Genomic DNA, 27069 nt, shown 5'->3' on the forward strand with positions numbered 1-27069 from the left:
CAAGTGCTCCTAACTGCTGAGCCAAACCTGGAACCCCCATTTATTTCTTATACCTCCTTCCATACAAACATCCATGTATCTGTTTTCCCCCATCCATGCCCTTTTCTGTTATAGCATTTTTTCACTTAGAAGTATATTTTGCAATAAAATCATATTCTATACATATATATTATACATACAAGGATGTGTACATATACATACCTTTTCTCACTTTATGAGTATATTTAAATCATTCCGTACAAGTTCATAGAATGTCTTTAAAAATTTGAGTTAGTATACAAAGTGATAAGTTTATGTAATTTTCATTTTTGTGTGTCATTGTACTTTAATTTTCATTCTCATCCTCTGCTGCCCTGTCCCCAAATTTCTTTTTTTAAATAGTTGTTTAATGTGTGTCCCCTTATGCAGTAAGTAGATGCACTTTCTGTGATGGATGGATACAGAAAACGTTTTCAACAGCTCGATTACAGCTCACACCTTGGATGGTTTACCGGATGTACCATGTATGATGGCCACGGGTCACATTGACAAGTAGTTCCAAACAATGTTTCTGAAAAGCGGAAATGCCTAAAGCTGTTTCCGAAAGGTGCTCTGGACTTCTTCCCCATGCCACATCACATCCCGGGTGCACATGGCAGAGCTCAAAGGCCACTTTTGAAAAAGAAAAACAAGAGCTGGGCGATGGTGGCGCACGCCTTTAATCCCAGCACTCAGGAGGTAGAGGCAGATAGATCTCTGTGAGTTCGAGGCCAGCCTGGTCTACAAGAGCTAGTTCAAGGGGAGGAATGCAGAAGGCTGCGGGGCCTTTCCCACATTGCCAGTGTTCCAGTGTTCTGTACAGCGACTCCCCAGCAGTAGCGTGTGTGGCACAGCTTTTGATGAGAGTCTCACCCTTTGCACCCTTGCGTCGGTGCACTGTCCTCTCCATTCAAGGGCTGTCAATTTCTCATTTAGTGCTGTGAGTCTTGAACGAGGAGACGTTGGAAGCATACCGAAAGAGTTGACAAAATCCTAGATTCTCTTGGTGCTGCTGACGATGATCTCAACACACTCAGGGTTTGGTCAGTCCCGGTGAACCTCTGGGAGCACGAGGGCCTCTAGTCCTGCCATGGCCTCTGCCTGAGAAAGAAGGTTGGATGTTACTTTCTCTCTCCGTTTTCTGCTTGCCAGATTTTGGGGAAACTTCATTACTTGGCAAATACCTCGGATTCTAAGTAACATCAGCTTTTGGAGAGGCAGATCACGTTATTTCTGTTTTGCTAGGATGTGTCTTATTGATCATCTCTTGAAGCAGAATTTAAACAATCAAAGTCAGCAGGTATGGTAGCACAGACCTGTAATCCAAGGGCCAGGACAGGAAGCCTGCTCTGAGGTCAGCTTGGGCTACACAGAGAGTCCCTGCTTGAGAAAACCAAATATAAAATAAAAGCCAGTAGCTTTTGTTTGTTCATTTATGTTTTTGAAACAGGGTTTTTTTTCTATGTAGACCAGGCTGGCCTCAAACTCACCGATCCTCCTGCATCTGTCTCCTGGGTGCTGGACTTAAAGGTATGTGCCACCACTGCCCGTCTAAGACCAGGTGGTCACAGAACAACTTGTGGGAATTGGTGCTCTCTCTCTATCACGTGGGTCCTAGGGAATGAATTCAGTTCACCAGACTTGGCAGCAAGTGCCTCTACTCCCAGAGCCACTCCACTGGCCCTAAACGAGTTTCTTTTCTGACCCTTGTGTGTGTTGTCATTGTCACTGAAGTTTTTGTTTTGTTGTTTGGTTTTTCAAGACAGGGGTTCTCTGTGTAGCACTAGCTGTCCTGGAACTCAATCTGTAGATCAGGCTGGCCTCGAACTCAGAGATTCACCTGCCTCTGCCTCCCGAGAACTGGGATTAAAGGTGTGCGCCACCACTGCCTGGCTGTCACTGAAGTTTTTGAGAGAAGCATGGTTGTTCTTATCCATATTCAGAATTTTGGACTCATAAAACCCAGTGCTCCTAGCAGCTGTTGACAAGCTGCCTTCAGTGTCTGAAGAATGGGAGGAATATGTGTTGATGAGCTCATCCCTCAGCCGTTTACTCATTAGTTCATGCAACAAATATTTACTGAGTGCCTACTCTGGGCCAGACAGCTCCAGTCTAGATAAGACAACGGTCCTTGCCGTTATAGCTTTCCTTTCTGTGGCATGTGTGCATGGAGACACAGAGGACAGACAAAATCAAATGACCATATTATTTAGTATGTTGGGTTGTAAATGCCATGGGGTCAGAAGAAGCAGATCTAGGGAGATTGGGAGTAGGGGAAATGCTGAAGTTTAAGTAGAATAGTCAGAATAGGCCTTTAGTGAGAGTATGAGATTCGAACTGAGACTTCAAAGAACACAAGATACTCAACATAGTATTTTATCTGTGGGCTCAGAGGTTAAGAGCACTGCCTGTTCTTCCAAAGGTCCTGAGTTCAATTCCCAGCAACCACATGAGGTCTGGTGCCTCCTTCTGGCCTGCAGGCATACACACAGACAGAATATTATATACATAATAAATAAAATATTAAAAAATTATTTTATCTGTGTATACTTGATGAAAAGATCACCAAGAGCTGATTTTTTAAAAGAGATTTATTTAAATGTGTATGGGTGTTTAGCTTGCATGTATATCTGTGCATACAACACATGCATGTAGTGTCCTTAGAACCATAAGAGGGTGTTGGATTTCCCTACAGAGGGTGGTGAGCCGCCATGTGGGTGCTGGAAACCAGACTTGGGTCTTCTGCAAGAAAACAAATGCTTTTAACCACTGAGTCATCTCCAGCCACTATTGATTGAATTAAAAGATTTTGAAAATCTCTCTCTCTCTCTCTCTCTCTCTCTCTCTCTCTCTCTCTCTCTCTCTCTGTGTGTGTGTGTAAAAATTGTATGCCCCATATGAACAGAAGAGAGGGCCAGATCTCCAGAAGCTGGAGTTACATGCGATTGTGAGCTGCAACTGGCTCCTCTCTTAACCATCTTTCCTGCCTCAAGACTCCATTTTGTTTGTTCGAGAAAGGGTCTCACTACATAGCTTGGCTGGCCTGAAACACACTCTGGACCAGGCTGGCCTTGAACTCATAGCTCTACCTGACTCCATTCCACAGGGCTGGGATTAAAGGAGGGCACCACCACATCAAGCACCCAAAGAGTTAATTAAATTTTAGCGGCTGTTTTGAGATGTAATTCATACACTATAAAATTCACCCTGTAAAAAGGTACAGTTTGATGGGTTTCAGATATTTACAAAGCATATAATCATTATCTAATTCCAGAATATATTCATTACCCTTAAGAGAAATTCATTAGCAGTCATACTATCCAATCCTACTTCCAGCTCAGCGTCTGGCAACCACTAACCTTTCCATCGCTCTAGATTCTTGGCATTTCATTCAGATCAAACACTATATGCTCCACTTAGTATAGTTTTGTGTTTCATTCATTCAATATTCAATATTTTGTTTCTTGGTAAGATCCCATTGTAGCCTTACTTTTATCATTTAAAATGCAATTGAAGATTGAAACTTTACCATGTTAAAAAAAACCCATAAGATTCCATTGTCTGGATAGACCATATTTGCTTATTCATTTTCACCAGTTGATGATGACCTCATACTTTTAAGAATTACGATGTCAAGCATGGGCTGTAGTAATTGTCCTCTCCTTAAAGACTGGGTTGTGCCTTGGTGGGTGAAATCAGAAACCTTGGTATTGACAGTGCTCCCATGTGCTGATTAATTTGGCTCGGGGAAACTAACAACTCTGTTGCTTTGTCAGGTGCCTTTGTGCCAAAGCTTTGGGTGGTCCAAATATAGTAACACAGTTGTATAAATTTCTTTTCAATTGTATTTTCTATTCCACACTCTGGCAAAACATTCCTTTTCAGTTTAAGCGGTAACCTCGTTGAGTTGATTACTCAAGGAAACCCTCAATGACTTTTCTTTTTGTCTTAATATTTTGGGTGCGGTAGCAAGTAGAAGCAGATCACCCTAACCAAATATTTAAACAAAGTCATTCAGGTCAGGGAGGGAAGATGGACTGAGGAAGCAGAAGTTAAATGTGGCTTTTAAAGGAGGGTTTCTCATAGACTTATTGAGGAAGGAAAAAGCCTGTTCAAAAAAGGCAAAGGGAATTAAAAGTTTATCTTCTGGGTGACTGGGAACGTCTGTGCTCGGAGCACGTGTCTTTGGTATGTTTGGCAGCCAGCAGTTTGTGCATTAAGCGTGTTGGACTCTTCCGCCCTTCTGCACATGGTGAGATTCAAACGTTTCACAACTTCTTCTGAAGTGGGGGTTAGAGATCGTCTCCAGGGCTGCAGAAAGATGAACTCCATTAGAATCCAGATAACTTCTTCAAGTTCTCTGCCACCCGTCCTCACTCTTTTAGTTGAGGGTAACTTTCAAAGCGACACCCACGCAAGAACTGGACATGTACCGGCGGGTTGCAAACTGCCCCTGACGGCCGCGGGGGCCTTTCGCGGTCCATGGAGGTGGGGGCGAGCACCGAGAGCGGATGGCAGGCTCGCATCGCCGGAACTGTGAATGAAGCATCCTTCCACGCCCCAGTGGCTCTAATTCCCGCGTCAGAGGAGGACGCGCCGTTGCGGCGAATAACCCGGGAACAGGTTGAGGTCCTTATTCTCGGTCATTTCAGCAACTGCCTGGAGAAATGTCCGCCGCGGAGGGCGGAGCATAGATGAGGGGGCGGAGCAATGGCGAAGGGGCGTGGCCCATGCAGAGAGTCGGGGAGGAACTCAGCCGATGGGGCGGGGCGGGCGGGGCCTCGGAGCCCCGCCTCTCGCCGCAGGCGCGCCCGCCCCGCCTACCGGCTCCCCTCAGAGGTGGCCGCGGCCGAGCGCGGGGAGGGAGGGGAGAGCGGGTCACGACGCTGCGGGGGCGGGGATAACCCCTCACGTGGAGCAGATGAAAGGGCCGCGGCGCGACGGCCCGGGGAGCGGAGCAGAGCCTGCGACCCACAAAGCCGCCGCTGCCGCCGCGATGGTGCTGTGAGGCGACCGCCCGCGCTCGGTCCTCCGCCGGCCCGCGACTATGCCCGGCCGCGCCCGCCCTCCGCGCCCTCCCGCCGCAGGACCATGAGGCCACGCTCGGGCGGGCGCCCAGGGGCCCCGGGCCGCCGCCGCCGCCGCCTCCGCCGCGACCCCCGCGGTCGTCGCCTGCCGCCGCCACCTCCGCTGCCGCTGCTTCTCGGACTGCTGCTGGCGGCCGCGGGGCCCGGCGCGGCGCGGGCCAAGGAGACGGCGTTCGTGGAGGTGGTGCTGTTCGAGTCGAGCCCGAGCGGCGACTACACCACCCACACCACCGGCCTCACGGGCCGCTTCTCGCGGGCCGGGGCCATGCTCAGCGCCGAGGGCGAGATCGTGCAGGTAGCTTCCCGGGCCCCGTGCTCCGCCGCCACAAGATGGCTCCGGGGGCTGCGCCCGCCGACCCCGCCGCGGGCTAGCGGGCGGGCGGGCGGTGGGGGGGGGGCGCGGAGCCCGGCGGCATCCCTCGCGGGCGGGCTGGCGAGCGGGACGCGGCCTCCGGGGCACTGCGGCTGGGGCTAGCGCACGTGGGGGCTCGGCCTCCGGTGGGGGCACCGCGCCGGGGTGGGGGTGGGGACTCTGGGTTGGGCATGGGCGCCGGGGCGGCAACTCTGGAGTTGGCGGGACGTTTTTCTCCCTCAGGTGAAAGTCCCGGCAACTACCTGTTGAATGCCAACTTTGCAAAGGCGAGTTGAAGGATGGAGCGGCTGCTTAGGGTCGCGGGCGTTGCTTTCTATCCATGCTGGCTCTGTTTTCGGAGAGGCCAGGTTGCCGGGGCGCACATCCTCGGGTAATTTTTCTTCCCCCACGCTGGGATCTACCGCCCGTCTTACCTGGCCGCTTACTCTCTGGCCGGGCTCTGGACAGGCACCAGCAGGAAGGGGAGCAGGCGGAGTTGGCTGGCGAGTGGGCATTGGAGGTGCACTGTAGTGACGGTGGAAGGCAGCCTTCGCTGCTTGCCTCAGATTACAAGGGGATGAGAGAGACCGCAGACTCGCCTCTGGATCAAGGACTAATACCGAAGAGGCCTGCAAAGCCAGGGTCGCTCACTGACAGGGCCTCCACCTTGTTCCAAAATGCTAGAGGTCTGCGTTCCAAAGGAAGCTGGCTGTGGAGAGCTTTAAGCTGTCCCCAGTCTTTGAGGAGCGACTCTCAACTGAAGCCTCTGCGGATGGTTAGCTGCATAGATTTCCCGCTTCCTTGACCATGATTTTAATCAACTTGTTATAGGGCCAGCGCACTTGTGGGCTGTTAGCAGGCACACCTCTAGTGGGGGCGATTTGAATATGGTTGGCTTGTCTTTTAATTTTGGGGGGGGGCTATAAAGGCCTATAGTTTGGATCTTCGGTGCGTTGTTCTTGGGTGAATTATGAAGAGAAAAGGAACTGTGTGGAATGACTTACTACATAGCAGCTTTGAGTGTAGACAGCATAATTCCCTTGCCTCTCCCGGGTGCAGCTTCAGAGCTCTGAGTTGATCGGACATAGGCCAGTACAGTGTGGCTCCTTAAAGGTGTCTGTCCTTCCAAAGCTAGAGGAGGTCCCGATGCCTGTACTTAAAAAGCATTGTTCCACGATGCTCTATTCCCATCTATAGGAAACGAAACACACGCTTGACTGATTTCTGTGACTACAGATGTTGCTAAATGTGATGGGACTTTTTTCCTTATAATGTTGTTACTGCCATTAACATACAAGCTTTAGAGAGGATGCTTTGCTGAAGATTCCTGAACATTGCTGTTGCAGGCTTTGAGAATAGTTTGAATCTTAAATCTTGCTTCTTGTGACTCTTGTCTTTCTTTGAGGCTTTCACTATGCCCTGGTGACTTTAGAAATGTTTGATTTACAGCCTGAGGGGGAGGTGGCAGCTGAGGGGGAGTGTGTTTTAACGTGGCACTTCACTTTTTGAAGGAGACTTTTGAAGTTTCAGATTTTTATCTGCAGTGTTTAAACTTGAGCCATTCTCCATGGCAGTTTGTCTGGCGAGCTATCCATTATGCATAGTGCTGTGCTTTGCAGATATTCTTGGGTGCACCATTTAATACAAAATTAGCCGTTTAAACACACCATTTGTAACTATTTTATCCTGCCTAGTAGAGAGATAATGTGTGAATTTGGCAGGACTCTGGTCTCTTGAAGTTTTTGAAGTACTTATCTAACTCTTTTGTAGTCTATTAGACTAGCACCTCCCAAATTAAGTCAACAATTGCTAAGGGAAAAAAATGGCTTAAATGGTATTTAATAAGTTTACCTGTTAGCCAGTCACTGATGGTGTTCTTAATTCCCTTATAACTGCAGTAATATTGATGTTCTTATCTGAGCTCTCTGAATAGTTAGTGCTTGGTACACTCTATAGTTTTAATAACTTTGTTGTGGTCATCAACATGTTGAACTTTGTGTCCACAGACAAGCACAGTGTCTTTCAGAGAGCTCTGTGTATGTACACAGACTGGCATGCTTTTATCCTGTGAATACTGCCAGACTGAAGGAACTGTTGTAGCTCCTGCCTACCAGCCCTGAAGTAAGTTTTGTAGGGAATGTCAGTGTTTTAGGACTGCTGAGAGGGACTATTAACAAGAGAGTGTGTAGTAAGAGTGTGGAAGTGAAGACAGTGTATAATTTCAGATTAATCATGTTTCCTAAGTACTCATTCAACTTTGGTTTTACCACCTAAAAAACTTCATTTGCCGTCTAGTGTGTCATAGTCTTTGTTTATTTCAATGCATGTTGCATTGTTTTGGTGATTTCCAGTGTGATTCTCTAGCAATTTTGTTTTTAATTGGGAAGAGGAGGGAAAGAGCTGTTTAAAAGTTTCTCTTTAAAAATTCTAAGATAAGAAATGTTTTGTAGTACTGATTTTTTTTTTCAATTTACCAGTGAAAGTGTGTGAATGAGTGTGTGTGTGTATGTGTGTACATAGTAGATACCTTATCATAGTCTGGCCATCCCAGAGACTTCTAGTTAGGATACCTGTTCAGTCTTTTGCATAAGTTAGGATGGGAGGAAGCCTGGATGTATGTGCTTTTGTAGAAGTAGGGTTAGTAATTCAGATGAATGTATTGGGATGAATGTATTAGGCATAAATAATTATCCTAAGGTCATTAGTCTGTATGAAGGGCTGTTTGTGTGTGTTTGATTTTTTTTTCCTATTTTGTTATCTCCGGCTGTGAACAGGATATTTGGGTGTGAAATTAATTGCTTTTATTATCTTGCCACATTATAGCCTGTTTGCATCTAAGTGAACCAATCAAAGATCTAATTGCTAGAAGAATTACACTTTAACTGTACTTCTGAGTTGTGTACCTTTAAAGAGCTTTTAGACATACTGGTACGTATTTCATCTTTAAACCAATGTGTTGCTGTTAATGAAATTATTATCTGAAACTTGTATACATGGCTGTGCAGTCCATGTGGTTGGTGTTGTTAAATGAAGGGGCTTGATTATACACTGGCTAGTGGTATGTGGATTGGCTGAACAAACATGGAAATTTGTATTACTAGAAATAAAAGATTGTTTTAAAGTGGAAATACCTATTTCTCCCATTGAAGTAAAATATTAAAATATTGAGAAATTAATTTGTAGAAGGAATTAGAATGATTGGTTCTGTGCAACTTTCAAATCAGTTATTTCGGATCCCAGGTTAAATGTCTGATGGACTTGAAGCTAAGAACATGAAGAACTAAGGAAGTTCTTTTAGCTGTTAAGAGTGAAATGAGAGGTAAATGGTGATTAGATAGTCTGGGTAACTAAAGGTATCACAGGGAATAATTGTAGGAGGCTAATTCCTCTGCCTTGTTTCCCTGTCAGTGTGTTTTTACAGTTCAGCATTTGATCAAGCACTTTCTTTTCATCTCCATTTGAAGTTAACTTAATAGGCCTGCCTCCAAAAATTGACTTGGTCTAATAGAACAATTGCATGCTGACAGCTGACTTAGATTTATGCAGAAGAGGGCTTACCAACCATTTTGTCAGATGGTCCTTTATTGGTTAAAAGCAAGCATTTCATTGTTGGGGGGCGGGTTTAGTAAATTCCTACGATCTCTTCTCTGTTTTTATACCCTGAGACCTCCTGGCAATTCCCAGTAATTCTGACTGGGGATGGGAGCGTGGAAGAAGCAGTCTTAGCTCCATTGATGAGCCTTATTTTGTGTGTGCAGGGTACTGTGTGCCAAGAACATTATGCTTGTTCATTTTATCTTTCATTCATACAGAATCAGACTCTGTGTTTACTCGGATTTACAGAGGAAGAAACTGAGGCCAAGAGAGACAGGTTTGTTTCTCTAATGTGACAGCTAGCAAAACCTGAATTGAAACCATGACCTGTTTTTGGTCTTGTCAAATAGCTAACACTGGGTTTGTAAGGATTTTGACATTTAATACAAACCTACTTCTCATAATTTGCTGTTGGAGTTCTTTCAGGTCTGTGATCCCCTGAAATTATGCACATATTCTTGTGAATGGATGTGTTTATTTTTCTGATAGCTTCCCAAGAAGGAAAGGGAAACTCCCCTCTAGTACTTGTCTTTGACCAGTACAGCACAAAAAAAAATTTGAGTGGAGGGCTTGAGAAATTGCTCAGTGAATAAAGGTGCTTGCTCTCAAGCCTGAGGTCCTAAATTTGATCCTCAAAACCCACATGGTAGAAGAGAACGGATTCCTGAAAGTTGTCTTGTGACCTCTGTGGCACACATGCCCTTCCCATAAATGTTTAAAAAAAAAAAAAAGTTGAGTGAGGTAATAGGTCACTCAGACTGGCAGGAGTTGGAGGGAAGCTGGCAACTTTGTAAGCCTCCATTGAACACATTTATTTGATAGATGTCTGTCAAAACCCTATCCTTTTCAGAATAACACTACAGTGCTGCAGTCCTGAGACAGGGTTGTACACAGAACTGACCCCTCTTGCCCACAGACATTTATATCTCAACTAAATTTGTGCATCTATCTCCTGCTAGTTCTGTATCATCCTTGGGGGAGATAAAAAAAGCAACCAACCAATCAAGGAGTTTTCTACATTTAGATGAAGTACAAGAGATGGAAATGAAAGATTTGAGAAAGCGAAGAGTTAGACATGTTTCCTTCTACTATAACATTACACAGCGAAGCAGAACAGCTCCTGGTGTTGGAAGGCTGCAAGAGCAGCCCCTGCCTTCTGGTGGACCTAGATCTTCAGGGAGACAGGTCTGTTTGTTGATCATCCCATTGTTAGAATACCAATTGTCTTTTTATAGGGTATTTGTATTCCAGAACATGGTATCTAGTCTGAAGATGTCTTTCCTGGTAGAACACTGAGCAATGAGAAATCCCTTATGTGGAATAGGTTGTACAGATGGAATGGCGTTTGAAACTTTAGTGGTGGTGGGAGTAACTATGAAGATCTGTTATTCATAATCGTTAACCTGTGTTACTAAGAGCCTGGCTTGTGGTGGATTCCTAGTCTGGAGAATATGAATTTGTAATACACAGAAAAATTATTTTTAAATTAATCTTCATAATCAAAAGAACCAAGTGTGTGTGCTTAAACATAGGTCAGTGCATAAGGGCCCTGGGTTTCATCCCTAGAAATGAAAGAAAGCAAAGTACCAGATGTAATACTTTTTAGTGCAGCAGATTTAATGCAAGGCTAGAAAGATGGAGTGCCATGTTTTGGGCCATGTGGTAAGAGTAGTGTCAGCTATGATTAACATTTAATTCGTGGCTTCTCAGTCTTGGAGCCTCTCTTCACCCTGGTGCAGAGACAGTGTCTCATGGAAGAGTGGGTGCAAAAGTATGGCTTATGATTAAACTAAGGAAAGTCAGACATTCTTGAGTTATATATTAAATATAAGTGGTTGCTTTTCTCCTGATTAATTTAAATTTTGAGTCTTCCAGTATTCTCTGTCAGAGCTTTTAAAAGTAGCAATCAGGGATAGACCATGGTGTTTTATACCTTTAATTCCAGCACTCAGGAGGCAGAGGTAGATAGATCTCTGTGAGTTTGAAGCCAGCCTGGTCTAAAAAGCGAGTTCCTGAATAGCCAGAACTGTTACACAGAGAAATACTGTCTCGGAAAATAAACAAATAAACAAAAGTAGCTCTCAGGGACTGGGGATATAGCTCTTTGGGTAAAGTACTTGCATTATAAACCTGAGGACCTGAATTCAAATCCCCAGCACCAAGAGAAAAACTAGGCAAGTAGTGCATGCCGATACTCTCAGTGCTGGAAAGGTAAAGTTAAATGAATCTTTTTGAGTTCCTGGTCAGCCATTCTAACTGAATCAACAAGCTCTAGGTTCACTGAGAGACCCCGTTTCAAAAAAGAAGGTACAGAGTAGTTAAGGAAGGTACCCAATATTGACTTCTGGTACTTGCATAAACACATAACGTGCGCACACACCTACAAAAAGTAGCTACTAATAAAACTTGGCACTGTGATTTTGGGTGTCAAACATCTCTAATTCCAGATATTTACGCTGAGGCAGGAGAATCAGATGAACCAGGAGTCCCAATCTAGCCTGTATAGCATAGTGAGATACACAAAAGACAACCACAACAAAAACCAAGCCTAAACAGCAACAACAACAAAAATCTAATGTTCAAATGCTTGTCATGTAAGGCACTAGGCACAGTGCTTTGTTTTAATTTGACAGACAAGGCTGCTGGCAGTTTTTAGGAAGCCAGGAACAAAATGGTAAAGTCACCTGTGACAGTCACTAAGCAGGTGTGTAATAGATAAGATTCAAACTGATCTTACTGATGCTGATACATATTTTGTTTCCCTGAGGTTGCTTTGCATGACACTTTTGTGATAAGGTTATATGAACTGGTGTTGGAATTCAGGTTTGGGTTTAGACCCAGAGCCATTGACTGAGAAATGAGTTTGTAATTTCAACTGAGAAAACCTCTACCCTATTAGAAATTTCTTTCTCTCTTGTCACTCCTTCCACAATCACAGAAGGCTCATTTCAGCTTGCTTTCCCCTAGAGCCAGGCTGCCAAGTTTACAAAGACAGTGACTGTAACTATGTAGCTATTACTTGATGGCACTTGTGCTGTTTTGGGCCATTGGCAAAGCTGGAATAGCTGAAGCAGCCTGGCCTTTAGGATGATTTCTGGTGTGAGACACAACTCCTTCCTGTGCTGTACCATTTTCTTCATAGAAATTATGTCCCATGTACATGCCTTTTTTTTTTTTTTTTTGCACAGCCTGCATATATGCCTGTTTGATTTAATGATTGTAAGAACATGAAACTTGGGACTGGAGAGATGCCTCATCAGTTAAGAGAACAGGCTGCTCTTCCAGAGGACCTTGGTTCAATTCCCAGCTCCAATATGGTGGTTCACAACTGTTTGTAACTCTAGTTCAGGGGATTTGAAACCCTCACACAGACATACTTGCAGGGAAAACACCAAAGCATGTGAAATAAAAATAAAGTATTTAAAAAAAAAAGTTGAAGCTCTGGACTGTCCCTCCTCTTTCCATTGACAAGACAGTCAGTGGTGCTTTGTGTCCACAAGATCCTGGATAGGGTATGGCAGGGAACATGAATAATGCTTTGCTTCTGTCTGCAGGCAGCCTAGTGTGGGGACAGTACTACTTTACCCTGGAACATGTTCTGTCTGTAGAATTCTGTGGGACTCCTGGGAGAGGGAATTTGGCCCTACTGCTGAGTTTGGGTTGGTCAAGCCATTGTATGCCACAGCTAGTATGTGAATTTGAGCATTTGAGCAGTCTCACCTTTTCCAACTAATTTTTTACCTATGTCTGAGGTTAAAAATGATAAACCTTTTGTGGAGACGTGCCTTTGTAACTGTCAAACAGAAAGGCAGGAGGCAGAGTAGAGGCTCTTTGTTCCCCTTGTAGGCTGAACTAGATATTTTAAAATCTTACTTCTAGCAGCTCTGTTGACTTATGATAGTGTGAAAAGACTAAGGTCAGCTGGCCCATTGTGGTTCAAAGGAGAGCCTTTTATTTTTATTACTCTTTAAGATGTGTTGTAAGAGTTGATATTAATTCCCTTCTCTGTTCGGCAGCCAGGGTGATATGGTTATTTAGAAACTGACTGTGAGAGTTGACTTGGTGAAAGTAAACTTTGATGATACTAGAAATTTGATGAGAAAATGTTGGAATGGGAACTTCTGGCCACCTAAGGGCTGCTGCATTTTGAAACTGGAATAGTAAAGATGGCTGAATTTTAAGTACATATAAAATCTGATTAAAGCACACTTTTTTTTTATGAGCCTAGAAGATGACTTAGTTGGTAAAGTGTTTGTCATGCAAGCATGCAGACATGAGTTTGGCTCCCCAGCATCCACATACACAGCTGGGTAAAGTAGTATGTGTCTGAATCCCAGTGCTGGCAAGGAGAGATAGGCAGCTCCTTGGAGCTCACAGGCTAGCCCTTGCTAAATTGATGAAACCCTGTCTCAGAGAAAATGGAGAGTAGCTGAGGAAGACACCATATCAACGTTTACCTTTGGCCTCCATGTTCTTGCACAAATATAAGAACACATATAAGTACATATCACACACAGAGAGAAAATGCATTTATACAATACTTGGGAAATACTGAAAATTATGAAAAAGAAAATCTTTTTATCTACATATCACTCTGTTAGCCTTTGTGCTTTTCCAGTGAACTGAATGTGGTTTTAAAGAAAATTAGAAAAACCTAGTGGTGATAACCCTTTGTCTACCTTGAGTGTTTAATTGTTGTCAAATATTTTGAAACATTTACAGAAACCATGTCACAGGTTATTATTTTCTGTTGTTATAGGTCGAACTATCAGGGACATCTTTAGAGTTACTAAGTATGAATATCTTCAAGGTTCTCACAGGTATTGTCAGATTGCAGAAGTCTTGTTTTAGTTTATAACCCACCAGTCACCATGCATGGAGAATGTTTACCTTGTGGTACATATCTGTTTCTTTAGAAAGTAGTGTAAATAAAACAGAACTTGGTAAGGTGGAAATCTGTATATTCTTGTCATTTAGTAAATAGCAAATATTGGTTCTTTTCTCTGTTGGAGTACTGAATGATAGCTAATTCTGCATAGTGATGTGCTGTTGGTAGCATTGAATGCCTTCCCTTTAGGTGTCTGTGAGCTTGATTCTGGAGCAGCAGCAGGTGGTGCCCCTGCTCTGGGCAGGGGCAAGATGACTGTCTACTCCAAGTTGGCTGAGCCAGCTTGAAGATCTGGAGACTGCAGAGAATGCCACAAGATGCTGCAGCTTGGTGCTGGGGATGGTAGTGGTGCTATTGTCTTGGATATTTTCTACTAGGCCTGTTTATCACAGAGTAACTCTCTGCTTATGAACAGCCTGGGTTTTTTGTTTGTTTTTGTTTTGTTTTGTTTTGAGATAGGGTTTCTCTGTAGCTTTGGAGCCTGTCCTGGAACTAGCTCTTGTAGACCAGGCTGGCCTTGAACTCACAGAGATCCGCCTGCCTCTGTCTCCCGAGTGCTGGGATTAAAGGTGTGTGCCACTGCCACTTGGCTGAACAGCCTGGGTTTAAGGAAGGCCAAACTAATCGGAATTCTAAGTGACACTGTCAGCTATAGGTGAGCAGATAGAGCCAAGCATCAAACAGACTCTCAAGTGCATCTCAAGACAGATCCGTGGGCTGAAAGCTTCTAGAAAGGTGGTTCCTCTTTAATGTCTACAACATGCAGATCAGCTCTTACTGAGAAATGGAAACTTCTGGCAACATTAGACCACAGTCCTAGAGTAGAGGAATAGCTCTTCCTTTGAGTGGGACAGGAGCTCTCCAGCTCAAATTCCTATGATATTGCCCAGCCTGTAATGGACTTTGCAACCCGTTCTAGCTCTGAAAGTTCTGAAGGTGGACCCTAAAGGTATGCTTCCTCAAACATTCTGTGTTAGATGTCCATCACTGGGCCCCAGGAACCTCACACTATGCTCTTGGAGAAGGCCACACCAGCTCTAATGTGACCTAAGTATTCTTTTTTTATTCAGACCACTTCCTATCACCCCAAAGGAGAGGCTGGGCTCAAATTCATAATCCTATCAGCCTCCCTAGTGCTGGTATTATAGATGCTGCTTCTTTGTGTGAACTTTCTTTTCTTTTCTCTCCTCCCTCTTTCTCTTTTTTTCCTTTGAGACAGTTTTATGTAACTCAGGCTGGCCTTTAACTGGGACTTGCTATGTAGCAGAGGAAGACTTTGAATTCCTAACCTTGCCTCTCCCTCCCAAGTACTAGGACTATAGGATGCCCACCATTTGTTTTGGATTATCTTCCTCTACTTTTCCTTTCTTCCCTCCCCTTTTTTCTTTCCTTCCAGTGCTGGGGATTGAACCTAGGACCTTAGCTCCACCAATAAGCTAAATTCTCAGCCCACTTTTGGGGTTCTGTCTTGGGGCCATTTGATCTGTGTGTTTGTAGGGATCTTCTCTCCCATCCACTGCTAAATTCTTAAAAAATTATTTTATGAACCTGTATGTATGTCGGTGCCTGGTGTCTTCTGAGGTCAGAAGAGGGTGTTAGTTCCCCCAAGACTAGTGTAGATGCCTATCAGCCACCATGTGGGTTCTAGGAATTGAACCCAGGTCCTCTGTAAGAGCAAGTGCCCCTAACTGCTGAATCAACTCTCCAACGTTTGTTTTTATTCTTTGAGTTTAGTTTTTACTCTATAATACAGGTTGCCTTGGAATTTACAGTGTAGCCCAGGCTGACCTCAAACAGGGCAATCCTCCTGCTTCAGTTTTCCAAGTAGTGGAATCACAGGCATGAGTCACCATGGGGTCTTGCTTTTTTTTTTTATTACAAGGGATAAGCTAGATACTGCATTGTAAATTTCATCACTCATTTCTCCTTTAGCATAAGGGAACTATGAGCAAGGGTCCAAGAGAGGCTGGGCTTAGTGTTCTCCTTACAGTGGTCTTTTAGAACAGTATTCTACTTTGGTTCAGTTCCAGGAAATCTCTAATGTGCCTGGTGCTTTAGAGTCCCTAGTGCACTTTGACTTGTGTTGTCTTTATCTTTCTTCTCTTCTGGGAGTGAATCATACCATTTAGGGGGTCTTGGTTGCCAAAGCTTGTCTCTACTTGACGGTAAATACTTCTTTGTACCTAATGTGTATTTTTCTGTAAATACATTTGATATTATGTATTTAACTGCTTTATGGAATGCCCCCTCTTTTTTTGTACTATCACTGAAACTTGGCATCTTTTCACAAAGTACCTCAATCTTGGAGTAGATGGTGAGCAGATAGCTGGTGGCTTGTAAAGAATGTTGCAAGCTTGAGTAGCAAAATTTTCAAAATGTAAATCAAGTTAGCTAGGGATTAAGTCACTGCAAAAGGAGTCCTCCAGGATGGTGTTTGATCTGCTCTGCCTGTTATTGACCTTGCTTTCCCTTCTTTTAAAGATACTTTTATTATTTTTTAATTATGTGTACTTATTTGTGTGTACATCTGAGTGCATATGTCTGCGGAGGCTAGATATGAGGCAAATGCCCTGGAACTGGTGAACTGCCCGAGGTGGGTGCTGGGAACTGAATATGGGTTCTTTTCAAGAATAGTACATTTCTGAACTGCTGAGCTATCTCTCCAGCTCCGACGTTACTTCTTGCTCTATGATATCTAAGTCTCCTCCCACTCTTACCTTCCCTTTCCCATCACATTTACCTTACTGCAGTAACTTCTGGTCACATCAGCCCTTGGTCAGAATCTTTGCTTGTTCTCTGAAGGATGGGTCCTGGCCTTCTTCCACCTGTGCTTTCCTTTCCATTGTCCTCTTGCTGAAAACAGTTCTACGTTTCAGCATTCCTGCTCTGTTATCTTACCTTCGATTCTTTTTGCCCTCTTCCAGCTCCCATCTGAACCAAAACTTGTAGACCTTCCATCAAGTTCTTTCTAGCTCCACCAGCATGGCCTTTGAGCCAGAACATTCCGTCCTTCTAGGTCTTTGCATGTACAACTTTGTTTCTTTATTTTTTTCATTTTTGTTATTTCAAGATAGGGTTTCTCTAGTTTTGGAGTCTGTCCTGGAACTCGCTCTGTAGACCAGGCTGACCTCAAACTCAGAGATCCACTTGCTTCTGCCTCCTGAGTGCTGGGAATAAAGGTATGTCTCACCACCGCCTGGCTGCATGTACAACTTTTAAGGTAATTACTGAACTGAAATGCTTCTAGAGCTATTACTTTGGAATAGCATAGAGGGAGTATTAGTGTAGGAAAAGACAACCTGTGACAGAGAACTGTCTCTGATTTAGCAACTATTCACAAGCAGTTTTCATACATGGTTGTGTCCCAGGTTATTCCAAGTAATCTGGGTAGACCAGATTCTTAAAATGATTTCACCTTATTGGGCATGGTTGGCATACTGTGATCCTTGCCATGAAGGAGGTTGAAGGCAAGGATCATTAGTTGAGGCCAGTTTGTGTTAAAGTCAGCCAACAAACAAACAAAAAACAATCATCTTCCTACCAAATAAAACTCCTACCTTGTTTGTGCTGTCTTTTGACTCCCTCTTCCTCCTCCCAGCCCTGGAATATGACTGCCTTGGGCATGTGTTGTGAGCATGTTGCAGAAGCAAGCATCTCAGCCTGACTCTAGACTTTAAGGATGTGTTTTATTTAAATTGTATGATGTTTAAGTGTCACTTACTAAATTAAAAGCAATTTGTTTGTATGTGCGTATGTACGCACACATGCTTTGGGGAAACCGCTCCTGAATGCCAGTAGAAGCTACATGTGAATCTTTAAGTGTATACTGGATGCTCCTGCAGAAATTTTTGCCCCTTTGGAAGCTCTGTCATGGGCCTTGATCAAAGGGTGATAGTAGTATTTCCAAGGCAGTCTATTTCTTTTACTCTTTTGTATGGGACAGTGTGGATTGCGTGGACATCAGTATCTTCAGGAATATTCCAGAAACAATCTATAGTGTGCTGTATTTTACATGTATTAGAGGATTTTTATGACTGCTTTTTTATGGCATGTTTTCTCCATATATGGTCCAGTGCCTATCAGTAAATGTCACCCTTGTCCTAGTTATTAAGTGAACAGATAATACAAGATTTTGAAGTTTTGGTGTTACTAGGTTTAAATGTCTAGAATGGTTTGTGATATTGAATGTGCAGTATGGATGATTGAAGGTTGAAGAAGCAGTGGTAGTTTTTGTTTCCTGATTCTTATATTTAAATTTGCAGTATCAACATTGCATCACCATAGGTTTTCACATTTAATGAATATTTATGTTGAGCTGTATTTTATACAAATGTGAGTTGCTTTTTTTTCCAAGTTGATTATAGTTTGCTATATACTGTGGCCAGGAGTGCCCTACAGACAACAGAGTTGGCACATGTCTCAGCATGCCAAACCCCAGCGGATGTGGTTAGAGACCATGGTGACTGGCCTTGGTTGCCATGCCAACCTTGTTTTTTTGGAAAGGGGAGACTCTAAAACAGCTCATGGTGTGGAGGCAAAATAGTTCTGGATATTTCAAGCAAAATAATTCCTTTCAAAGAGATGTAGAAAGATCTAGAACTCAATTTAATTATTATTAATTTTTTATGTACTTGAATGTTTTGCCTGTGTGTGTCTGTGCACTATGTGTGTGCCTGTTGTCCTTGGTGGTCAGAAGAGAAAGTCAGATCTCCTGGAACTGGACTTACAGGTGATTGTAATCTACCATGTGCTGGGAATTGAACACAGGTCCTCCAGAAGAGCAGCCAGTGCTCTTAACTAATGAGCCATCATTCCAGTCCTGTAAAGCCCTAGAATTCTTTTTGCATACTTGACAGCATTAAATTAATTTTCCCACTCCTCCCATTCCCTCCATACACCCTCCCACCCAACCCCCATCCAATCCTCAGAGAGAATAAGGCAGTCCAAGGAGTCCAAGGCCCTCCCTACTATATCTAGGCTGAGCAAGGTATACATTCAAAGAGAAAAAAGCCAGTTCATGCAGTAGAGATAAATCCTGGTGCCACTGCCAGTGGCCCCTCAGTCTGCCCCAGCCATGCAACTGTCAACCACATTCAGAGGGACTAATTTGGTCCTATGCTTGTTTCTTCCCAGTCCAGCTGGAGTTGGTGAGCTCCCATTAGCTCAGGTAGACTATTTCAGTGGGTGAACCCATCATGGTCTTGACCTTTGCTCATATTCTTATTCCTCCTATTCTTCAACTTGACTTTGGGAGCTCAGTCCATTGCTCTGATGTGGGTCTCTCTGCCTCTGTTTCCATCAGTTGCTGGATGAAGGGTCTATGGTAATATTTAAGATATTCATCAGTCTGACTACAGGACAAGTCAAGGTTGGGCCATGAATACCCTCTTTTTACCTCCTACAATACCTTTGTCCTTTGGTACCACTAGCCTAGTGATGACTGATTGGCGAGAGAGGTAATAGAACAGGAGAAAGGGTAGATAAACTCCACCACCTACAGCTTCTTATTCTCATTTCTTCCTTTATCTCCTGCCCCAGAAGACTTTCCTGTTCTCTGTCTTGTGTATCAGCAACCACCATGGCTGTAGTTGGAATGCTTTTGTTGTTTCTTTTGAGTTAGGATCTCACTCTGGCCTGGAAGTCACTATGCAGCCTAGGCTGAACTTGAATGTTGAATCTCTTGTCTCAACCTGCCTAGTAGTTGGGACTGCAGACCTCTCCTAACAGACCTGGAGTCTTATGTTTTCCTGCCCTCAACTGTTGGCAGGGAAAGCTAGGATTGGGGATAAACTGCCATGCAGATAGTGTTCTGCATGGCACTTCATCATGCGAGACAGGGAATTAATTGATCAGGCTTAGGAAGCTAGCTAAAATCCAAGAGTGCAGGCAAGTACGAGGTTTGCTGATGCCAGTTCTTGCACCTCTTTAGAAGAGATCTGTCAGCCGCTGGAGGCTGCACCCTGTCAAGGTTCAACAGCCTAGGCAGTTTGGCGTGTAGAAGCCTTGGTCCTCAGGTCTCCTTAATGCTTGGATTGGCCGCATACAATCTTTGCTTGCTATAACAGAATCTACTCTGACACTCTCCATTAGAATGAAACATTCTTCCCAAAGTGCCCCTGCAGATTACAAAAAGCTATTATAGGTTTAGTATGAGGACAGCTGTGCAAAATCCCTTAGAGTTGTACAGTTGCTCATGCTGCGTGCCCTTGAGTTGCCCCTATCCCTGTGATGGGTCTTATACCCGTCTATGAGTTGCTGTCACTTCTGCATTACTTCCTCTTTGCAGTCTGGCTTGTTCCTTCTGATATCTGAAATTCCTTCCTGGAAAAACATGGAATCTTGTATGTAATATGAGGAAACAGACACCAAGGGAGTGTCCGATTTAGTACATAGAATCTTGGCATCTGCTTTTTGAAATATTTTGTGCCAACTTTTTGAACATGAGTTGACTAGTGCATGGGATCCTCAGAATTTGGAAACATACTACATATATATATATATATATATATTGAGATAGGGTCTCATTGTGTAGCTTTGTCTGTCCTGGAACTCACAGAAATCTTCTTGCCTTTGCCTCCTGAGTGCTGGGATTAAAGGCGTGTGCCACTATGTCCAGCTGAAAATACATATTAATAATTCACTTGCAAGTTAAATTTTGGACTATAATCTGGTTTGTATATAAATTTTCTTTAGTTCTTGGTAACTATACCAGTTAGTCAACTGTGTCTGAGGGCTTTAGAAGGACACCAACATCATCAGCATTAATATATTGGACCAGTGTTTGCCAGATTCCTTAACATGTTGTGAGCTTTGTAGAGAGCTACAGTTCTGTTTCTTTTGATAGAAAGAGAGACTGCTCAATGTTTTGTCTGGGGCCAGACCATGTGGGTCTGCATTCTTACACTGCTTGTTACTATTGTGATGTTGCTTGACTTTTCCTGTTTGTATTTACCATCTGCACATAGGGCTACAACAGGCTTAAAGAGACAATTCCCCTTTAAAACCAAGTTTAATCAGAGCTACTTAGTGTATGGGAGGCAGAGGCAGGTGGATCTCTGTGAGTTCAAGGCCAGCCTGGTCTACAAGAGCTAGTTCCAGGATAGGCTCCAAAGTTACAGAGAAACCCTGTCTCAAACAAACAAAAAAACAAAACAAAAAAACCCACACAAACAAAAAAATCTCAGAGCTACTTAGTGAGCATGAGTAAAAGGTTATTTTCAGGAACATGAGCATCTTACAAACAGCTACACCACCAAGGAAGAGTGTTTCTGTTTGCTTATTGGTTTGGGGTGTGTGTGTGTGTGTGTTGGATTTATTAACTGCCTGTATATTCTTGAGGAGGAATGGGCCCAAAGCCTCCTGTCCCTTATGGACCTTACACGCCTCATAGCTCTTCCTAATGAGGGATGTTGGTGGGCCAACCTTGTAAAAGGATTCATGTGATAATCATAGCTGCTTTAATATCAAGATAAGCAGAGGATAGAGTCTCACAACAGATAGAAGCTGGGCTTTGTATTTGTGGAGCTCAGCTTCTTTATATGTCCAAGATTTGTCTCAAGGAAGACCTGAGTTATTGACAGTATGCAGTGCATGTTGGATCAGGGTGAGTGAGGATGAAAATCCCAGACATAGTTCTGAGACATTCTCATGTACATTCTACATGTACCTTATCTTTGAGCTGTGGTTCCCAGTGCTTAATCATTTTTACTCTAAAGCCCAAATGATAGCACTGATTGAGGAGTGACCAGATTTTAGGATTTTTTTTTTCTATTTTGTTTAGTACTAGGGGCACATTCTAGGCAAGCACTCTACCCTTGAACTATATTATATTCTCTAGCCCTTTTCCCAGTTTCATTTTGCGAAAAGATCTTGATAAGTTACTGAGGCTGGTCTTGATCTTGGAGTCCTCTTTTAATCTCTTGAGTTGCTGAGAGGACAGGTTTGTGTCACCAGGATTTTTTTTTTTTTTTTTTTTTAAGCAGCAACACAATCTATGCTCAGAACTGTTCTTGCACCTTTGTCTGGTGTAGAGGCTGTGGCTTCTTCCCTGGAGTGGTTTTGGAGACTGAGAGGCTCAGGCTGCTTGTTCTCTGGGACTCTTAGGATCTCTTAGCTCTGTGACCTGGGAGGCTGGGGGTTTTGCCTCAGCATTGCTAACTCAGCCCCGCTCTGTCCAAGTCAGACATTGGCCAGATAACCAGTTCCATTGCTAATGAAGGAACACAACACACATGAGTTCACATTCACTCTCATGCATACTCACTCACATATACCCTCTCATGCAAACACATACTCTTGGCACACACACATACAGGACAGGAAGTGTGGTGCAGCCTGTGTGCTTCTAGGTCGCCTTGCCTGTTTTTCCTGAGTCCTATGGTCTGCGTTTGGTCAAGGCTGTACTGACGGAAAGTGGGACAGATGATTCTGTCCTTCAGAGCACAGGGAGAGCTGTGGTATATTGAGTCCACACTGTGGGCCTAGTTTCGTGGCAGGCACAAATGACTTCAGCACTTGGTTTAATCCAGCATGAAATTTGCCAGAGCAAGTACTTTATTAATCTTAACCCCTCAATTTAGACATATTGGCTTTTTCTAAAAATGCAAATAGTTGGAGTGCATTGTTGGCTTTTAAAGTCTACCCATTGTCGTCCCCCCCCCCACTCCTACCTTCAAAGGCTAGACAGTGCATTTCTGTCCTTGAATGGAGAAGGTGCTTTTCATCACTGGCGGTCTCCTCTCACATTTTTAAAACTAGGCAATAGAAAGATGCCCCTTGAAGGGTGTTTGTATTTTTATGACAAGGTCTCTTGTAGCTCAGTCTGTCCTTGAGCCGAGGATGACCTGAAACAGTTAATCATTTTGCCTCTGCTCCCAAGTGCTGTGATTAGAGGTATCCTTCACCATATTTTACTCATTCTTTTAAGGCCAAAGGAAGGATTTGCTGTTAGGATGGAGTTTTACTGACTGGGAACTTGTCTTTTTTTTCTTGGGATTCGATTGAGGCTATGTGCAAGGAAAACTGTTGGATGACTTCTGTTAGTGACCTTGAGTGTATCTGGGAGAATCAGTCAGAATTTTGTGTCTAGTTTGCCTGAGTAAATGAGTGATAGCTAGAGGGCTTCCTGACACCCTGAGTCTGTTCACAATCTGTTGAGTTAAGGAAAGCTCACAGGGTATATACTTGGTATTGAAGGGTGAGTTTGTTCCTATCTATACTAGAAAAAAACTGGCTCTAAACAAGCATGCAGCCACACCTTACCCCACCCCAGAAAACTGTTCTTGATTTACTCTTCCCCCTTCCCCCATAGCTTCCCAGATAGCCTCTGCCTGTCCTGTCTGAGCTGTCCTGTTGGGAGCTAACAACTTTGAAGTCCTAAGGTGCCATTTTAATACTTTCTTTACGGTGCAGGTTTCGAGAGCAATTTAACTAGATTCTGGAGGGAGCTTACTTTACAGCATTCTTAAGAGCTCTGACAATCTTGAAAGAGTTAAACTCTAATTAGCTCATTCCTAAGGTATTTAATGCCCTTATTAAAACTCAACTGCTTGTTCACTTTTTTCTTTAGTGAATCAGATTTCTTGAGGAGCTGAGCCCTCACTCCTCAGATCACAGGCTCACATGTTGAAGCTGGCAGTGCTAGAGGCTAGTTTCTATCTGTGTGACAGCATTTTTAATTTAACAGGACCGCCTTTGATGTTCCCAAATATTTATAGGCAGCTTTAGATCATTTCAGTATGTGCTTTCTTTTTCTCTTCTTCTGTCTCTCAATCTTTTTTTAAAAACTGGAGCAAAATTCTTCGTCATGCAGCAGCTTTCTTTTTATCCTGCTAGTTTATTTTGCTTCCTTTGCAGCCTTGAAGACCACTCTGGCTGCATCCACACACAGGAGGCCAACTCCTCTTCTTGCCTCTTCAGTAAAGGCCCTCTCTCTGTATCATACTGTCTACTTGAGATTGCTTGAGGCATTTCTGTTTGTTTCTTGACCTTCTAAATTCTGAGTTCTTTTCAGATTTGGCTTGGAAATCTGTTTTCTGGCAACCTGAAAGCATTCAGACTGCTGTGGAGCCTTTTGCAGTGCATGTGAAAGATGACCAGTGGCCATGTCTTTCTCTGCCTGCCTGGGATGTCTGGACTTCCTAAAGTTGTGACTTGTAAGAGACCCTTGGAGACAATGCTGTCTTGATTGTGGGTTTGTTTCATGTGACTTTACTAGACTTGTCTAAATATTAGAGAATCAAAGACTTAAGTCTCAGGAATGGGATAAACAAGTAGTATAGAGACTTTTTAAGCCACTAAGAAAAAGAAAGAAACTTTGTACCAATGAAAACATGTGGCAAAGAGAGGGGACAGAGACCTGTCAGCTTAGGCTCAGGTAAACATTCTGCTTGTGAAACAATCCAAGTTTTTGAACTCTTGGCCCCCTGTTACTTACCTGGCCGAGACAAGCAGAAGCCGGGGCACTTGATGACTTTTCTCCAGCACCGCTGGCTCTGCCTGCTACTACATTGCTTTGTGAGACTGAAGGTCAAATAGGTGGTTGATGAAATGTTTGAATGAATGGATGCTCTGTTAGACACTGTCCTTGGGCTTTACACTATGTCACCAGATCCTCAGGAGGATTCTGAGTGATGAGGTTTCCTCCCTGTTTTTTTGGATGAGGACACCAAAGGGTAGTGAGATTTAGCACAGTTGATGACTAAAGAAACTAGCTGGAACTCTAGTAGACTTTGTTTGTAGGCTCACTGCATGCTAGTTCTGGGTAGGTGTATCCTGTGCTGGTCTCCTAGGCTTTTACAGGTTTTAAAGGGTGGGGGCTCTTGAGACTAAAATCTCCTGTGTGTTATGCTCTGAGAGTTCAGAGCTGACAGATTTTTGCCATGTAAAAGCCACAGTGGTGCTAGATATATATGTGTCAGCTTTGCCATTGCCAGTGACATAACCATTATAATCTTGGTCAGGTCATCCAACCTCTGAACTGTTTTCTCATCAGTAGCATGAGTTACTTAGCTTCTACCTCTAAAGAATTATAAAGGTTAAGTGAAAAAATACATTGCTGACTTAGTACTACCAAATTGTCATTGTTTGAAGGAAGGAGTTCATAGTCCTGTAGGGGGACAGGTAAATCAGTCATTAGAAAACACCATGGCAGCTATAGCTGGGAGGCCTGTCATTTACAGCAGGGTCCAGGCCAGAACCACTGGTGAAGAGCTTTACATTTTCTTTAAGCAGATACTTTTGAGTGCCTCCTTGAAGCCAGATGATACTAAGGGGAACTATCCTGTCAAACTGATTGTGTGTCTCAATTATCCCCAACCCCTGTCCATTTGTCCTTCTATTAGAATTTGACCTCTAAAATGTTAATTGCTACCTGAAGAAAGATTTCCTGAAAAATAAAATCTCAAGGTGCCAAATAGCACAGACACATTGCAGTTAATATCCAGTTTATCTTTTATGGTCCTTCAACTATTTAATCTTATCTAATTTCCCTTAAATTTTCTGGTCTCTTCTATATAAAAACCTTATAGTACTTGAAAATGTACTCGAAACTTGCCAAGGGAGCAGGTGGTGACGGTTTGGTTCCCCACAGTGCCCAGATGGTGTCCGTGCTTTCTTGTGATCTGGCTCCATGGGGATTTGTTGATAAGATTTTGCTTTGATTTGGTTTTCTCCCCAGCACCATGTTCAGAATCAGTTATGGCTTTTAGGTGTTTTCCTCTGCAAGATTCCAGTCATTGACAGTGCTGAAATGTAGGCCCTGTGCTATACCCTTGACTCTTTTGCACACAGTGAGGGATGGTTGCATGACAGAATTGTTTACTTTGTCCGTGGTACTTGGTCTAGAGTAGATGTCAGTGTACATTCAGTCGATTGATACATATTTAATCTAGACCAGAAGACTCATGGAAAACAATTGCTATTATTTCTGTAAACTTCTCCATGAAATAGACTTAAATATGACTTTTCTGTCGAGTTGGAAAGTTAGAAAACAACTCTGAAATAGTATTGTCTACTGTGTAAGTCCATTGGAGGGTATATGTGGCCATTACTAACTAGCAACATTTGAGTAAAAAGAAGATTGACTTAGTACCACTGGGGCTCTTGTGTGGCGATGTTTGCATTTCTTTTTCTTCCTTCTTTCCTTCCTTTTTTTTTTTTTTTTTTTGACAGGGTTTCTCTATGTGTCCCTGGTTGTCCTGGAACTCATTCTGTAGACCAGGCTTACCTTGAACTCACAGAGATCCTCCTGCCTCTGCCTCTCAAGTGCTGTAATTAAATACATGTGCCACTATTACTCTTTCTCTTTTTTTTTAAGATTTATTTTTTATTATTTTAAATTATGTACATGTTTGTGAGGGAGTCAGTTCCTCCTGGAGTTGGAGTTAGAGGCATTTGTGAGCCACCTGACATGGTGCTAGGAATCAAACTCAGGTCCTGGAAAAATAGTACACAGGAGGCCAACTCAGAGTCATGTTTCTGACCCCTGGAGCCATCTTTCTAACTCTTGGTTTGCAATTCAAATACAGAGCATCAATTTGCCCTGTGTCATGAAGTATTCCTGTCCCTGTGTGTATCCTATCTCCCTAATGTCAAAAATAGGAACAGAAGCAAAATCCTTTCTGCATTGACCCTTCTCCAGGCTTAGCTGTATTGTTGGCTGTGTGATCCACTAGGTTTAGTCTATGTTTGATGGAGAAAAGGGAAGGGCCTGCAGTTATAGTACAATGTTAGATAGGGCTTGCTTTCCATTTCAGTTTTAGAAATTGGTGATTAGATTTGTCTCTGGGAGCAAAGCTGAAGCTCATGGTGTAGTACAGATCACTGGTCCCCAGTCAAAGGCCTAGTGCCTTAGTTGGTATTTTTGGATGAAAAAGCTTTAATATTTTGAACTGCTTTCTAAAGCTCTGCTAAAGGTTGTCCTGCTTTTAACTCTATTGTCTGGGGAAATTTGCTGTTTGGGAACAGGCAACAATTAGAGCCAACAGCTTTTTTTTTTTCTTTTTTCTTTCTTTCTTTTTTTTCTTCCCGAGACAGGATTTCTCTATAGCTTTGGAGCCTGTCCTGGAACTAGCTCTTGTAGGCCAGGCTGGCCTCGAAGTCACAAAGATCCACCTGCCTCTGTCTCCTGA

At 43.3% G+C, this 27069-nt stretch overlaps 1 protein-coding gene across 1 annotated transcript in view; it reads left to right on the forward strand.

The window, feature by feature from the left end:
* Positions 1 to 4936: 4936 nt before the first annotated feature.
* Positions 4937 to 27069, forward strand: part of Znrf3 (zinc and ring finger 3) — a 158662-nt gene continuing 136529 nt past the window's right edge. The window contains exon 1 of the mRNA XM_085692073.2: positions 4937 to 5400. Within this exon, the coding sequence (XP_085548199.2) occupies positions 5110 to 5400 (291 nt within the window). The 5' untranslated portion in view covers positions 4937 to 5109. The remainder of the gene's footprint in view (positions 5401 to 27069) is intronic.

Source organism: Myodes glareolus, chromosome 8, assembly GCF_982192425.1.
Source record: "Myodes glareolus chromosome 8, mMyoGla1.1, whole genome shotgun sequence".
NCBI classification, from domain to species: Eukaryota; Metazoa; Chordata; class Mammalia; order Rodentia; family Cricetidae; genus Myodes; species Myodes glareolus.